Raw genomic sequence first — 17,803 nt, 5'->3', positions numbered from 1 at the left:
GATTAAGCCTTATTCAGCACATAAGTTTTGGGGTTTTTCTTGGAGTCACAAGATCGAGAAGGAGGACGAGAGCTGGAGATTCGACTTTTGAGTTTTATCTTTCTGAACTTTATCTCTTCTCTTGATATTTGTAATCTCTAAAAATGGCTGAATACTTTTGTGATTTTGTTTTCTTTTCAATGATTAACTAATTTCTATTCTAGGGTTATAATGGAACCCATTCATGATATTTGATTAGTTTTCTTTCTTTCTTCTATGATCCCACATGTGATTGTTTATTCTATCCATTGTTTAATGCGATTTGATTAACTAGCCATTGATTGAATTGATTTGGTGAACCTTAATAATATCGGCAGAGTTATTTTGTGTTCATGATCTAGATAGATTAACATATGCTAATTTGAGATAGGAATATACTCAGGTTGCATGTGCATTCCTTATGAGAACTTATTCTTAATAAATTATTCTTGATTTAATTTTCATAGGCATATAGGGAGTTAGTCTAGAAGGGTATTTTTACATGACCATCGGAAGAGGCTTGTAGAGAATTTAGTGTTCTTGGATGACAATCATAGTGGATTAATTTATCATAGAGGGAAGGAGAATTTAATCAAGTGGATTGTTTGGGGGAAATTATAAACCTAGATTTCATCACTCATTGATTTTAAACTTCAAATTTATTATCTGTGTTATTTTCTTGTTTAATTTTAAATCCTATTTTTACTTTTATTTGGATAAAATTAGATTGAGATAAATTGGTAATTAGCAATAGATTGGTATTTCGTCTCCGTGGGAACGATACTTTCTTATCACTTTATTACTTGTTTCGATACGTATACTTGCGTGCGTAAATTTAGACAACATTTGCGATTGCACTTAGGGTGCCCATAAAGTTCTATTTTTTAGGCCTCCAAATTTCTTCTTTAGACCTCCCTTTGAACCAAAGCAATGACTTCGAAACAAGCAATTACGACTTACGACTTACACTACAATCTTTGGGTCTAACTCTTGAGCCCCACGTATTACCACTGTTATTCTCGATGGTCGAAACTTTTAGTCATGGTTGCGATCTGTGCGACTCTTTCTAGGTAATAGAGGGAAATCTGGATGGCTCTCTGGGACTGTAACTAAACTACCACTTACTGATCCTAAATTTGAATCATAGGGGATCAACAACTGTACTATCCTTGGGTGGTTATTTAACTCCATGGAACAGCGCATCTATACTATGTTCATGAATCATGAGACAGTTCCATCTTTATGGTCAGCACTTACTCAGATATACACCTATGCCAGAAATGACTCGAGGATTTATGAGCGTCATTGAGACATTGCCAAGGCTACCTAAGGGACTTAGAGTGTAGCCGATTACTTTGGATTTCTTCAGTCACGTTAGGATGAACTCTCATTATGAGTCTATGACTGAGTTATTTTCAGAGGCAGTTGGTTATGTGATTAAGAGGATTGCTCGACATCAGACTTACTAGTTTCTTATAGGTCTACGTCCAGAGTTTGAGACATTTTGGACACAGATCCTCAATACCAATCCTTTACCTTTTCTATTTGAGATATTTGCGACTATTGACAATGATGAGCGTCGTTGCTATATTGCTTCTCCTCAGACTCAAATCCCTAGCATTTTTTCTGCTCCAGCTACAAATCATATGGCCTTAGCTGCCAACTCAAGTTTCTCCGACTCTCGTACTCCTAAATCAGGGAATTGTGGTCGTGGTAGTCGTGGTAAAGGGAGTGGCCTTCGTTGCAATCATTAACAGAAGACTGGCCATGAGAAGGTCCACTGTTTTCAATTCTATCATCATCTGATATCACGACCTTCCTCCACTTCGTCTTTGGGACAGACTGCTCCTCGTGTTGCTACAATGGAGTCATTATTTATTCTTTTCACTAATTCTCCATCTTCACTTGGCACGATTGACTTGCAACAACTACAGACTCAAATTGTCGCTATTGTCCGGGATCAGATTCATACTCACACTTACCCCTTTTCGACTATGGCCTCTGTTACTACGACGCTAGGTACATCTTCTGCATTCAATGTCACTTAGTCTAAGTCTACTCCTCTGACATGGGTTATTGATTTTGGTGCCTCTGATCACATAACCGGTGAGTCTAGCCATTTTACTTTTTCTACTTTTCCCACCACCTATAGGAAGGTTCGTCTTGTTGATGGATCTCTTACACCCATCCACAACATGGGTATCATCTCTTTATCCTCTAGGATTTCTCTCGATTCTGTGCTTCATGTCCCTCACCTATCTCTTAATCTTTTGTTTGTCAGTAGTATTACTATGTCATAATTGCTCAATTACCTTTTTTTCCTACTCACTGTATTTTTCAGGATCTGACTTAAAAGAGGATTTTTGGCAAGGGGTATGAGAGGGATGGGCTATACTTGTTTGGATCTTAGCCTACTGTTGCTCTGGCTTCTGTGCTTCCATCCTCTGGGAGCCATATATTTTCATCACAAACTTTAGATTTATGGCATGCTCACTTTGTACATGCCAATTTTCAATACTCATGTTCTTTATTTCCTCCTTTAAAAATTACCTGTAGTGACATAGAATTCAGTGTTCCTTGTGAACTTTCTAAACACACATACTTCTTATATTCCTCGTATGCATCAATTTAATGCAATATTTGATTTAGTTAATTCTGATGTGTAGGGACCTTCCCTTGTTATTGCTTTTAATGGTCATCGATATTATGTTACATTTATAGATAACTATTCTCGTTGCACTTGAGTTTATCTGATGTGTTCTCATTCTAAGGTGCTCCCAATTTTTGTTAACTATCTTAAAATGATTCAGAATCGGTATAATATAACTGTTAAATCCCTTAGGTCTGATAATAGGGGGGAGTATATATCTGATGGGAGTCGCTCCCATCTTTATGAGCATGGTATGCTTCACCAGTTGACTTGTCCTTATATTCTTGAGCAAAACGGGATGGCGGAACGTAAGAATCTCCACTTCATGAACATTGTTGTCTTCTTCGTGAAATGCATGTTTCAAAGACATATTGGAATATACCAGTCTTCACTACGGTTTTTTTCTTAACTGTGTTCCAAGTCGCACCTTAGAGGGACAGGTGCCTCTTCATGTCCTTCAATCTGATAGCATTATTTTCCTTATTACACCTCGAGTCTTTGGGTTCACATGCTTTGCTCAAGACAAGACACCCAATCGTACAAAATTGGATGATAGTCATTCGATGTGTTTTCTTGGATTACTCCTTTATGTCTAAGGGGTATCGGTATTACGATCTAGTTTCTCATCGTGTCATCCACTCTCTTGATGTTACTTTCTTTGAAAATGTTCTATACTTTCATGCCACATCTACTTTGCAGGACTCGTCTCTTATAGTGTTGCCTTCTCCAGTTTTTCTTCCATCTTTGCCACCACTTAAGGTCTATACTCGTCACCTTCACCCCTCTACACCCTTGCCAACCTTCTTTTTGGATTTAGGTATACCACCTTCTACCTCCACACATATACATGTTTTTGTCTCTTCTATTTCTGATTCTCACCTACCTATTGTCCTTTGCAAAGGTAAGCGGGGGTGTGTTACTGATCATCCTATTGTCCAATTTTTTTCCTATCAGGGTCTTTCTTCCTCTTATCATGCCTTCCTTGCAGCCATTGATTCTATTCGAGTTCATCGGTCTATATCAGAGGTTTTGCGAGACCTTTAGTGGACTAAAGCTATGACTGCTGAAATGGATGCTTTACAGAACAATAATAATTGGGAGTTTGTTATTCTTCCATCTAGGGAGCGGACCGTTGGTTGTAAATGGTTCTTCACTGTGAAATATCTCGTTGATGGTACTGTTGATCAGTATAAGGCACACCTAATTGCTAAGGGGTTTACACAGACCCCAGGAAAAGATTTTGGTGCCATGTTTGCTCGTCGCCAAACTCTTCACTGTTCGACTTCTTATTTCACTAGTTGCGTGTAACTTCTAGCTACTTCACCAACTTGATGTGAAGAACGTATTTCTGAATGGTGATTTGATTGAAGTTATTTATATGGACCCTCCTCTAGGGTTTCGTCTTCAAGGGGAATATTCTGGGAAGGTATGTCATCTTCTTAAATCATTGTATGGCCTAAAGCAGCCGTCGCGAGCTTGGTTTCAACGGTTTTCTGAAGTTATTCTATCTATGGAGTTTTTTAGATGTCACTCAGATCATACTTGCTTTGTTCATCGAGGGGTGGATGGTCGTTGCACTATTATTTTGGTCTATGTAAATGACATCATTATGTCTGGAGATGCTGCACAGTGGATTGGCAGGGTTAAGTCGCTGTTAAGTTTTGTTTTTGAGGTTAAAGACTTGGGTCCACTCAACTACTTATTGGGGATAGAAGTGGCTTGTTCTCGCTGTGGTATATCACTATCTCAGCGTAAATACACATTGGATCTGCTTTAGGATATTGGGATGCTTAATTGTCATCTTGTTTCCTCTCCTATAGATCAAAATCATTGTCTTCAAGCTGAGTCTTGCAATCTTTTATCGGATCCTTCTTATCAGAGACTTGTACGTCATCTGATTTATCTAATTAACATTAGACCGGACTTGTCCTTTGCGGTCATTGTGGTTAGCCAGTTCATACATATTCCGTGTACTTCTCATCTTGATGCAGTTTATCACATTCTTCGCTACTTGAAGTCACGTCCTAGTCTTGGGCTTTTTTACTTTTCCACTGTTCAACCGCATTTGTCTTGTTTTATAGATGTTGATTATGCTGGCTCTTTCCCAGACAAGAGATCTATCTCTAAACAGAATGTATCTAGTGAAAAAGTAATAATCGTATCTCGTGGAAAAGTAAGAAATAGAATGCGGTATCTCGTTCTTATGCTAAAGCTGAGTATCGTGTTATGGCCCTTGGTACATGTGAACTAATTTGACTTCGATCTTTGTTGACAGAGTTGGGTTTTCCTGTTTCTGGTTCTTCTACTTTGTTCTGTGATAACAAGTCTGCTATTATGCTTGCTTCTGACTCAGTTATTCATGAAAGAACTAAGCATATTGAGGTTGATATTCACTTTCTCATAGAAAAAGTTCGATCTGGTGATCTTCAGATAGTCTTCGTTCCTTCTTCAAATCAGTTTGTCAATATGCTTACGATGTCTGTTGGTCCGTCCATCACTAATTCTCACATTGTCAAGCTGAGTTTAGTTGATATATTCGCTCCAACTTGAGGGAGGGTATTGGAAATAATCTAATTGCTATTTTAGTTATAATTATTTAGTATTGATAGTTTTATTTATTTCTTATTTGGAAGGACTTTTCTATCTTTTAATTCTTTTAATTAATATAAATTCATGCTAAGCTCTCACAAAGAGACTTGACTTTTTCCTTCTTAAAATCTTCTGTTTTAGGGCATTATTTTAATGTTTTTGAGCTTATTTTCATGTTTTATTGGCTCATGGTCTTAGTATAATATTTAGAGGCAGTTTGTTAACTTTAGGACGTGTTTTATTTAAGTTTATTGAGGTTGAAAATTTAGGAGAGAGAATTACAAAAATTAGGTATTTTGGTTTTATTAGGACTCTCAGTTGATTTTCCTTATTTATAGATTGTATTTATTGAGAGAGGATGAATGGAATAAAGGAAATTACAAGTCTCTTTTTTCTTTTGAATGTTGATGCATTCAATGTAATTGTTACCATGGAAATCATTGGGGTGATTTCAAAGTAAATATCATTTTTTTTTCCTTCTTTAATTGCCTTTTTATTCTCTATCTCTTCATTAATCCATATGTTCTACATTTTTTTATTTTATTTGTACCATCAAGAACTTTTTAATCCTTTTAAGTTTCAAGAAACCAATCCATAAATTGTTTGCTTGATTTTTTTCCAAAAAAAACTTGAATTCTTGATTCTTAAAATCCCTTTCTTGATTCTTGAAACTTACAAACCTCAACACTTAATCCTTTCTCCCTTCTCTTAACCTTTAATCATTACCCTATAAACCTTAACCTTTACCCTTTTCATCTATCCCATCGTAATTGCGAGAAAAAAAATATATATATTTTGCTTTTGGGTTTACCTTATCTAGCCCAAATCCTTAACCCAATCTTAAAACAAATTTCCTTTTCTCCCCTCACCGTCCCCCACAAAAAAAAAAACTCTATGGGCCTAATTATTCTTTGAAATCCTTGAAAGGTTCAATGGAATCCAAATTTGTTATTGATTTGAAACTCTAGGCTAGTGGAATTGCAAAATATCCTTTCACCTCACTCCATATTTTAGGGATTAGCCTTGTAGGACTATAATTAGCCTAGAACCCTTTCTTAATCTTTTACTAGATTTTCTCTTAAATTTAATGTTAAATTAGCTTATTTTATGATTTTCCTTGTTCTTGGTAATTTAGCCTAATCTCAAAGTCATCATTTTAGGCTAGTTGCATCATCCTGCATCACGTAAGGATGAAACATGAATGTAGTTTGGCACAAGCCTTAGACCAAGAGGTGCCCAAAATGCATACACCTTTGTTTGAGGTGTGATTGAGGAGTACGCCTCCCATCAAATTTTATTTTTTATTTTTTTCATTATATATTTCTTCTTGTATGCATCTTTCCTATTCTTATTCCTTTCTTTCTTCTTTAGTATATTTCTCTATTACCACTAGCATATTGTTAAAGTTCTTTTTATTTATTTTTTTAGTGTTTATGAATTGGTGGGCCCACTACTTAAGTTGTGTAAGTGGGCCCCACAATACTTTCAACATAATAAAAGCATCTAGAGGAGAGGCCTAACCATTGAGTTTTACTCTCTCTCTCTCTCTCCCCCTCTCTCCCTCTTCTTCTTAATTCTTCTCTTCTCTCTCTTCTTTTCACTTCGTCTTTGATTTCTTGATCTTCACTTGATATTAGAGTTAGGTTATAACACTTCAATAAATTCAAATAAAAAATAAAAATGCATGAAAAGAAAATCATTGAAAAGTGATTTGATTCGTAAATAAATTATTGTAGTATTTAGTATTGCACAGAGAAAATTGAAAAGAAAATAATATTCAGTTGCATTTTTTATTTCTCATAGAAACTTTCAATTATTCAAATATAACTATTTCTTTTTTACTGAAGTATAATACTTTATATTATTATTAGTTTAGGGAATTAAAAATTGGAATATGATTCAGTGGATTTGAAACTAGCAATTTGGAAATATGTGGTGGCTATCCTAATTTTTCAATTTTTTGTATTAATTATTAGTATATGTTATATTATTATTTTAAAAATCTGTGAGGCTTTTTTTTTATCGAGGCATTGGCCAATTAAGCACCTTGCTTCATGCCTCAATTTTTGAAAAGATAGATGGAAACCACATTTAAATCGACCATCAAAATTTTATGAGAGCAAGTTTGTTATTGATGAAATCATCTTTTATGTATCTTGGATTAGATTATTTACCAAATAATTTTTTTTTCCTGATAAGGTATACACCTAAAGTTTCTCTGGTGCTTATGCGAAGCTGTCTTATTTCCACTGACGGTTTTATCTTTCCAGGCAGTTGTGGCCCGCAGCTTCTGCAAAAGCATTGATATTTATGACCAGGATATTCATATTAGGAGTCTACGTACGTAAGTGTTGTATATGTCGCTAAATTGCTCTTGTTGCTCAAATTCTCTATGCAAATCCACATTCATCTATCTTTTCAGATTTTTAACTTATTTTTTCGTTTTTATATTTCTATACATCATGTTATCATTAACTGAAATGCTAGCATAAATCATCTTAAACATATGTTCTTCATTGATCAACTAGTTCGTATATATAATTATGGATGACTATTCTCTGTATGGTGTGCCATCTTCATATGTGATCTCGTTTTGAGTGGGGATGTTTTATGGCTTTGGGTCAAGGTGACCAAATTTACCCCAAATCTCATGATATATTGACATTCTACGCAATTAATATTTTAATATTATTATACTTATTTTATATCTAGTAAGAGAATGAGTCCTTTGAATTATTGCCATGACTGACCTTTATTATATTTGTTCACAGTTTCCTAGACTAATGAAACTCTTATTAATAAGTATCATCAATTATGCTTTAGTTCCATGTGGCATCCGATCTTATTTCTGGGTGCCACTTGATCTTGCGGTCCATATGCATAGGTAGTATATATATATATATATATACTAAGTTTTCCTGTGCCTATTGGCATGCATAGTCACCAAATTATCTGAATCGTTGAAAAAGTATTAAATCATGACTTTTACCTTCACTGATTTAATCACGACTTTTTCTTTAAGACATGATTTCTGCAAATTATGCAATTAAATCACTATCTTTACGTTTAAATCATGAAAAACAAAAGATGGCTTTGATGCACTAGTAAGAGGACTTGGCCTTGATGAAGATGATGGTAACAATTTTACCGATAAAACATATTATAATGATGATGCAACTGAGGATAACATTGATTTTGACGATTTTAATCAGCACAATATAAGCCTTGAATGTGTTATAAACATATGGTTATTTGTTGTGGACATGGATGATATCAATTTCTCATTCTTGTTGATGTTATTTCTTCTAACTTTGTTTATAATTTTACAAATTAGTGAAATTGATGGATCTTATTGGAATTAAACACCTATAAACATTGTTGAACTTTTTCCAAATTTCATCATGCAATAATCCCATGTAAATTTCTCCATATCCATTCATCAATTAATCGATTAACCCATCGTCTAAATTCCTACCTATCTATCAAAGTATATTTGTTTTTAAAGTTATTCGAGGCCCATAAGACATCAACCAATTTCATTATATGGTTTTGGTTGAGTCAAAAGGCTCGGAAACCACGATAAAACCATAAGGCATAAAAGCTGAGAAGCTGTCAAAATTTGGCAAAGTGTCAGAAAAGTAATTTTTCAAAATTGTCGAAATTGAAAACGGATTTTTGGAAATGAAAGCCTTGTTGGTGATTTATAATTGTTATTTAATATAAGATTTGATGATCTAACATGATAGCACTGCCTGTTAGGAATAATTACACTACACTAGCCCTAGCTCGATTTTTTCCCTACTTATTTTGATTTTTTTCCCGATTTACCAGATTTTTCAAAATTTTCCTTTGCCGACTTATTCCTGAATCCCAACATGGTGACTATGTTGGCATGGGCATCCTCTTTGGGGGTTAAAGGAGTAGAATAGGAAAGACAATAAAGTTGGAGGGATATTATTGGAAAAGGTGTAGAAGAGAAAAATCAATAAAATTGAAGGGATATTATTGGAAAAGGTGGAAGCGAGGGAAAAGGTTATATATAAAGTTGAACAGGTATTTTTGGAAAGGGAAGAGGAGAAGAGGCAATAAAATTGAAAGTTGTCCTCAGTATATATGTAAGATTGAATCTGAACCCCTCTTTATGGAGGATAAACATTGAGAACACAACCGTTGCATCTTATATATATATATATATATATATATATATATATAGGTATATCTTTTGTTTGTTAAACACACATGCACCAGTCTTGCTTGTAAGTGCTCTTTTGGATGTTTTCTTTTGTTCTTGACATGGTTATGTTGCAGCTTGTGGTATCCATCTTCGTTAAGCTTTCTTCCAAGTTCATTTCCTGGGAATGAAAGTTCTATATTAGCAGTTGCTGAAGGCTGCCAGGTCTGGTTTTTTGCATTGAATCTGGATGCAGAACAGTGTCCCGTTTCTCTAGAATAGGAACAGTGTCTACATGGTACCTTTTGGTAGGAGTTTAAAACACATTGGGCTCCTAATCTAGCCATATTCTACGTGGCACGCAGCCCAATGTTTTTAATCTCCAACCAAAAAGTGCCATGTAGACACTGTATGTTGCTATAGGAACAGGACACTGTTCTGGATTGCGACTCTTTGCGTTATGCACATTTTAGTCCACTTGTCTATGAGCTTTTATTTTTACACTGCCACTAAATTGATTCTGCTACACACTTTGGGAACTGCAGTTAACCATATGGGACTTGAGAACAAAGGAGAATGGCGGCTGTGTACAACGCATCTGTGGTTCCCCTGGAGACATCTTTTATGCTGTTTGCGGCTCTTCAGCAGGGAATATTGCAGTTGGTGGATCTGATCGTACTGTAACCATCTATGATCCTCGCAGGTTTGTGACAGTCATATTTTTGTCAAGCTGCATCTCTCAATGGGTGCCCTTTTTTCTCGAAGTTTTCTTTTCTTGAGAACATGTTTGGATCATAGGATATTGGAAAATCAATTAATGAACAAATGCTTAAGGTTTGATGTGGCAATGAATATGTCTATTACGGACAAGGGTATATCTTTTAAAGCAAGAGAGCTCATTTAGCTATTAATTACATTTTTTGGAACATTCTATGTTAATGTGTTCTACATCTTGGGTGCAGATGGTCAGCCTTATCAAGGTGGGTGAACTGCTCAAAGTATGAGGTGTGTGGGGATCCCACTTTATCCAATCATGATGTTTGTGTTATTCTCTTTACAATCAAGAGAGCTTACATTGGGATGAGTTGGTTCTTTTTTTGTGTTCTTTTTGTTTGTTAGTTTGCATTTGTCAAAGATTTAATGTCAATTGTTATTGGATTCAACTGTTAGTTTATAGTAAATCATTGTTGTTATGGTTGTCAGTCGGCTTCTGTTGTTTTGTTGCTATTTAATTATGACCTTTCTTTTTATTTTTAGTTATTTCCTTTTGGTGGTGTTTATTCAGAACATGTAAGTTAAACTGGCCTAATTGTTTATGAGTGTTAAAATTGGATCTGGTCTACCATGATTTTTAGAGTGTAGATAACATGGGTCTGGTGTATCATTATTTTTTTTTTACTCCGATAAACCAAGCATCAGTGAACTGCACAAACACTAGGAGTTACCTTTAGCTTGTAATGTGGTGTTACACTTTGGGGGAGCAGCTTAGATTTGTTAACAAACAACCATTGGGCATCCATGATTTCTATGGTAGAACTGTTAACATGACAAATTTTAAGGGTGTGTTTGAAAACCATGAGTTATGTGAGAGAGTTGCTCAACTTTTGGTGTTTGAATTCATCAACCAACGCTGGTTCTCAACTCGCCAACCCCTGAACTCTCCTTTTTTTGGGTATTAAAACATTCATCAAATTCGGTGAATGTGGTCAACATGTGAAACTGTTCAAAATCCATCCCTCAATACTCAGCTCATGCAAAACTGGTTTGCATCAATCCGCTGGGTAAGCTCTCTTCCTCCTCTCTCTCTCTCTCAAACCAGAAGACGAAACTATTTCTAGGATTTCACCTGGATCAAGAAACGGAGCTCTCAATCTCAAGAACTCTACAACCTAAAAACCCACCTACCATAATTTCAGATCTCTCCAACTCCTTCATAAATTCCCCAGAAAGATTTCTTAAATCCTCGATTTCTTGTTCTTTCTTCCATGAATCCTCTTGGATTTTTCCTCCTTTTCTTCGCTTTCTCTTCAATCACTTCTGCTCACAAGAAATTCAATTCTCACCTCCTTCCCATGCCCCTAATCCTCGAATACCCTGAAAACTTGAAATTGGACTCAAAAGAATCCTATTTAGAGCTTCAATTACAGTGTAATAGTTGAAAACCCTGATGGTCTCTCTCTCTCTCTCTCAATTTTCTGCAAATACCTAAAATTAATTTGGATTAATAGAGATTTCCCCCTTTGGATAAAACTCATTTCCTTTCTTCTCTGAAAACCTTTGCTGATTTGGTTTTTAATGTTTTTGATTTTATTTATTTATTTATTTATTTAGTAATTTGGGGAAGAAAGATAGGATAAAAAATGAACTTTCACAACAACCAAACACCAAAGTTCTAATTGACTCTCACCATCAACTTTCAAGAGTTGAATCTCTGAGAGTCCAACTCTCATGGTGAATTCTCGGCTTCCAACCACACCCTAAGTCAGATGTTCAATTTTCAGGAACAACTTGTCAAGCACCAGATCTAAGTCACATGTTCACATTTCATAATGGTGTTGGTATATTGGCAGTTAAACGGCCTGTTGAGGGTGGAGGGCCTTCTATTCATGATACAAAATGTTGTGAAGGGTAGTTTAGTCCATTTTATTTCTATTTTCTTCATATATGATTAGTTATATCTATATGGATATTATTGTTCACAAATATTATGTTATTTTTTAAATAAACCCAGTTATGGGTATTATTGTTGACAAATATTACATTATTTTTCAAATGAACCCATTTAGGGGTTGTGTATAGAGACACGACTTTCCCTTTTTCTTCTTCTTCTTCTTCCTTCCCCTCCTCAAACACCAAAGTTCTAATTGACGCTCACCATCAACTTTCAAGAGTTGAACTTCTGAGAGTTGAATCTCTGAAAGTCCAACTCTCATAGTGAACTCTCGGTTTCCAAACACACCCTAAGTCAGATGTTCAATTTTCAGGAACAACTTGTCAAGCACCAGATCCAAGTCAAATGTTCATATTTCATAATGGTGTTGGTACATTGGTAGTTAAACGATCTGTTGAGGGTGACGGACCTTCTATTCATAGTACAAAATGTTGTGAAGGGTAGTTTAGTCCATTTTATTTCTATTTTCTTCATATATGACTAGTTATATCTGTATGGATATTATTGTTCACAAATATTACGTTATTTTTTAAATAAATCCATTTAGGAGTTGTGTATAGAGACACAACTTTCCCTTTTTCTTCTTCTTCTTCCTCCTCCTCATAAACCCTAAATCTAATTTTTTTATGAGTAAGCAGACTTGAATGCACGACCTCAAAGTTGATTTGCAATCTGTCAAACCAAGCTACAGGTCTATGCCCCATAGACCCTAAATCTTGCTAGAGCATATTTCAACTCAGCATAGAGTCGGTATTGTTCATCCTATATTACCATTTATCATGGTACTGTTCATAATGTGTATTTTGGGGGAGTTTTTGTGGAATCCGCACACCTCAAGATCTGAATCACAAGTCACTTGACTCCGGTATTCTTCTCCTATGTCTCGTATTGGTATGGTATGTGCCAAAAGGCATTCCTATGCTTAAGACAGAGTCATACTTACACTATTCTCAAGTTCAAAAATGGATGAATCAAACGAGTAAAATTTGCCTCCTTTTATTGATTGTATTGAATCTACTATTTTAGGAAGTTTCCTTGTGTGACTATTTCTGTTACAATCACGACCATGATACTCTACATGACTTGGGATCATGCTTAACTTTTTCTGCTAATTGCATTTCAGTTGGGTGGCAGAACACACTCCCCCACTATTGGGTTATTTTATCACCCTCTAGCGTTCTCTTCTTCATGTGTCAGGTTCTTTTATCCCGTAGTCTACATCAGGACTTTAGATGGACCTAGACTTGCCCCTTCTTAGGATTGAGAATTTGAATTTGAAGCCCTGAATCAGATGTCTAGACACCACTTTGAGATTTCTTGAATCCAACTGGCGCCCCTTTTCTTAAAACATTGTTTCTTAGAGCATTATTGTCCACTCTTCACTGGTCTCAAGATGCCACTTTGCCTGCAACGTCGCAATATTGAGACAGTTTAATTCTGTTCAATTTGATGCACCTATGACACTTCAAAGTCTCACCCGCTATCATCGTTCATTATAAAAGGTATTAGAAAGCATATTTTGTATTCTATGTTTAACTCTTGACTTTTCTACTTTCTTTTCCTAGAAATAGTTCAATTCAAATGGGCAGAGATAATTCTAGAAAACTTGTGAAAAAAGAAAAGAAAAGAAAAGAAGTGACAGTAGGAGTGCATTGTCCATCTGTGATGGGCTGAATGCATAGATGAAAATTGATCTAACGTCCAAGTTACAACAGTCAGGTTGGACACTAGACTCAGCTTTCCCATCCATTCATTTGTTCGGGTGCTTCTATGTTTCTTTAATGAGCTTTGGTACAAATGAACAGGAACTTATACATGATTACTTATCTATCTATATAATTAAACACAATGGTGGACCACCCTCCCTTAGCCCCCACATAAAGAGGGGCTGAGATTTAATCTTACTATGGATCTCGAGGAAAACTTTTATTTTATTCTCTTTCCTCATCTATTACTTTCCAAGAATACCCTTACCACTTCATTACCTTTTTCTCTTCTACCCTCTTCCAAGAACACCGCTCCAACTTTATTATTTTTCCTCTTCTCTCGATTTTTCAATAAACCCCTCCAACTTTATTATTTATCATATTTTAGCCCCTTGACCTCAAAGAGGATGATACTCCAGAACGATCTCGGGGAACAACGTATTACTTTGGACGGTGTTTAAGCATGCTATCACCTGGAGGTATGCCCTCACCAAGTGGATCACTATGTTCTAGTTGTTTGCTTGGGTCAATTCCTTCTCATTATTGGCTTGTCTGACTCGACTAGAATTGGTACAAGGATCCCCTTATCGTCTCCTCGGATTGGAATATGGTCCAGATTAGTATTGCATTGGCCCTATTATCCAAAGGAGATCCAATTATGTGTTGCTCTTTCCCCTTCGATGTTGTTGTGTTCACCATTTATTCCTGTTCTCTGACTTGGTTTATTCATAGCAACTCTTATATCTTACTTTGATTTCTTGAAAAAAGTGTTGAGAGAAAGAACATGCATTCCACATACTTTCTCCTGTCATTTGGCTTGTCACAATCGACTGCCTCCCAACTTCCTCTTTTTTTCTTCTTCCTTATTGTCATCCAAGCACAGTCCCAAACGACTGCTCAATCTCTCCTGTGAAATTTTAAACTAAAAATATTAATATAATATAAATTTAAGTCACATGTTCAATTTTCAAGCGCAAGAATTTTTCATACACAATATCTGAGTTACATGTTTACATATTCACATTTCATAAAGCTATCGAGACTGATGCATTGTCGATTAAAAGTTTGTGTGGGCAATGGGCCTTTTATAATCTTGTAGTAGGATAGGGACCTAGAGTGTCTGAAGGCTATCAAGATGTGTTTGAAGCGCACCATAGACCCATCCTAAATAAAGATTTCTTCAGTCAATATTTAATGTGTGGGGATGATCTTCACCGTTCATTCTCTTTCATTATTTTGGGTGGTATAGAAAGATCTGGCTAGAAATCCAGAAGAATTGATTGTGATTATTTGCTCAAATTGATTTTTGACCTAGAAAATCTAGTTGGTGGTATTGGGGCAATCAACTGGGTGTATGTGCCATATATTCTACATAGTTCTGTTTATAATACTCTGGTGTGGTGTTTTTCCTTTTCATTCTGTTCTGCCATATTATATCTGTGGCCATCTTTCTTGTAGATTTAGTAATGCATTTTGATGTTAGATGGTTACTTTTCTCTTATTGATAATGCAGATAACAGGACTTGCTTTCTCATCACTTGACCCAAATTATATCTACATACAAGGAGTTGATTATGAGGTGATTGTTTGAAGAGTTCTTTCAATTCTTATGGTTCCATTACATCCAGCTTGGGGTGATTTATTGATATTTAATCATGAAATCAGTTACAATCATCATTTTCTTCACCAACAAACCCTTTTCCAAAATCTATGGGTCGGCCATATAAATCATGTTCCTTCATTTGTTCTACCTAATGCTACTGATGCTAAGTATCCGGATTCATGTTAGATAATCAGAAAATTCGTAAACCTACTTTCTATCTGACGCAAGCCGCCTCTTATATACGGACTTATGACGAAAGCACTACTATCCATAATTTCATATCAGCATACTTTTCTCAAAAAAGAAAAAGAATCAAATATTTATCACCATATTATGCTACTTCATGGTAACTTGGTACCCTTTTATCTTCTCAAAATGTAAGTCTATTTACTTTTCTCTTAAATGGTTTCGTACTAGTGTTTAAAATGTCTCTAAAAATGCAGCTTTGAGTTGTTCCTCAGAAGGGTATGCTCAGTGAAGCAAAAGTCAAATTATTAAGGCTCCTACAAAGTATATTAATTTTAACTTGTTATCTTATTATACTCTACATCTTAGTTTCTTATCACTTTTTTTTTTGTCTCATCTCTACACCGTCGCTAGTTTGTATGATTCACGACTTTCAGTATATATTTGTGCAAATGTATGGGGTTTATTTATTTTTTTTCCTTCAAACTATATTAAAATTGGAAGGTTTTAGAATCTGTTGTAGACAAGTGAGAGGGTCACCCTCATAACTAGAGAATTTTTGGGATTGAATTACTTGCAGGTTTGATCATGATGCATCTGTTTCTTTTCTACCGTGGAATAAACACTTTACTTTTGCAGGTCTTTGGAGGAAGGTGGAAAGATAACGAGAAGCTATTTTCATTTCGAGGCGACTCCAACTGGCTGGGATTTAGCAAGGTGTGATGTTCTTTTTCATCATCTAAAATCTAGGTCTCTTGTAGCTCTTGATGTCTTTTATGTCCTTTTGAAATATCTAGATTGGTGTGGTAAATTTGAGATACACCTCCGGGTTTTGGTGAAAATTAGAGATGGTCCCTTGGGTTTTTGGTCTTTCATGGGAGAGTAATAAAAATGATCTAAATTACCACTTGTTAAATGTCACTGATTTTCCTCCAAAAATATCTTGTCTCTTCAATGTCTAGGGTAAAAATTTTTACTCGTCTTCAACGTCAACGTTCTATCTCCAAACTTCAAACCTCAAAAACAAAATAGGATTTTGAGGTTGAAGACGAAAACATTTCGGTCATTTTGTTAGTCCTTCACAGAAGACTGTCGTCAAGAGGCATATGTCATTTGGTGGGGTGGGGGGTGCGGTTAATCTCTAATTTTCACCAAAACCCAGGAGGGGTACCTTAAAGTTACCCGGCAATGGTCATTGGTGTCCATATCTGAATATCTGCCACTCTACTGCAGTCCTCCAACAGGGATGTTTTAGGTGGCTGGTGTGATTCTGGTAGCATCTTTGTTGCTGAAATTGTGGCAAAGGAAGCCGAAGGAACCATCATTTGCAATGGGTTCGTCTAAAAGTGTTTTAGCCGTTTTCGTATCCCTTGAATTCTATCCTCACTGACAAAAATGGCCGAATATGTCAAAGAATTCTTCTCCAGTCAAAATGGCATAATCATCATCGCCAATGATGTCAATATGCCCCATATGGCATCATCAATTGGAGCCATTTTTTATTAGATGAGTGATGGCTTAATATGAACACCTTTTATTTTATTTTATTTTATTTTTGATAGGTGTGAACATGTGTATTAATAAAGATAATCACAAGTAGAGGAGGTCAAGGAGACCTACCTTGAGAAACAAAAGAAATAAAAAAAAAAAAAAAAAAAAAAAGGAAAACTTGGTGCATAATTAACCTTTACTCATCTCTGACATTGTCCTCAAAGAAGAGACTTCTCTTTATTCTTTGAACAACTTTGACCAAAAGAAAAGTAGCACCTTTTCACGCTATTCATGTAATGCCCTCTCTAAAGATGTCATGGTCTTTGAATCTTTCTTTAAAACAAAAACAAAAACAAAATCCTTGATAAGGATTTTTTCTTTTCGACTTCTGCGATTTTATCGATCCCTAGGTTCAGATTTGAACCCAGTGGCCATGGGCCTAGACAGAATTGAATGGAGGAATAAAAGATTCTTCAGCCAATTTGCTTATCGGATCCGACTTGAAATCTTTGGAATGATGATGATCATATTATTTGAATATTTGGACTTGATTCATTCTAATATCAACATGGTTCTATCTATGGTTCCAATTCATGACTCTTCTTATTTTTTCCTCTGAATCTTTTGGATGGTCTATTTTTTTTAATCTTTTGACTTTGAAAAGACTTTTCCCCAATTTGGGGAGTCATGTGAGATGATGTAGACTTTGGTTGGTTGC

The 17,803-nt window shown here is 35.5% G+C and overlaps 1 protein-coding gene across 1 annotated transcript in view; it reads left to right on the top strand.

Moving 5' to 3' along the window:
- Nucleotides 1–17,354, top strand: part of LOC147409762 (uncharacterized) — a 46,935-nt gene extending 29,581 nt beyond the window's left edge. The window contains exons 7-13 of the mRNA XM_086431820.1: nt 7,528–7,601; nt 9,566–9,653; nt 9,974–10,131; nt 10,391–10,433; nt 15,319–15,384; nt 16,234–16,311; nt 16,828–17,354. Of these exons, the coding sequence (XP_086287946.1) occupies nt 7,528–7,601; nt 9,566–9,653; nt 9,974–10,131; nt 10,391–10,433; nt 15,319–15,384; nt 16,234–16,311; nt 16,828–16,938 (618 nt within the window). The 3' untranslated portion in view covers nt 16,939–17,354. The remainder of the gene's footprint in view (nt 1–7,527; nt 7,602–9,565; nt 9,654–9,973; nt 10,132–10,390; nt 10,434–15,318; nt 15,385–16,233; nt 16,312–16,827) is intronic.
- The last annotated feature ends 449 nt before the right edge of the window (nt 17,355–17,803 follow it).

Source organism: Akebia trifoliata, chromosome 2 (assembly GCF_017979445.1).
Source record: "Akebia trifoliata isolate Shusen 1 chromosome 2, ASM1797944v1, whole genome shotgun sequence".
Lineage (NCBI taxonomy): Eukaryota > Viridiplantae > Streptophyta > Magnoliopsida > Ranunculales > Lardizabalaceae > Akebia > Akebia trifoliata.
Note: the sequence above shows the minus strand (reverse complement) of the source record. Positions and strands in the feature narration are given on the sequence as shown.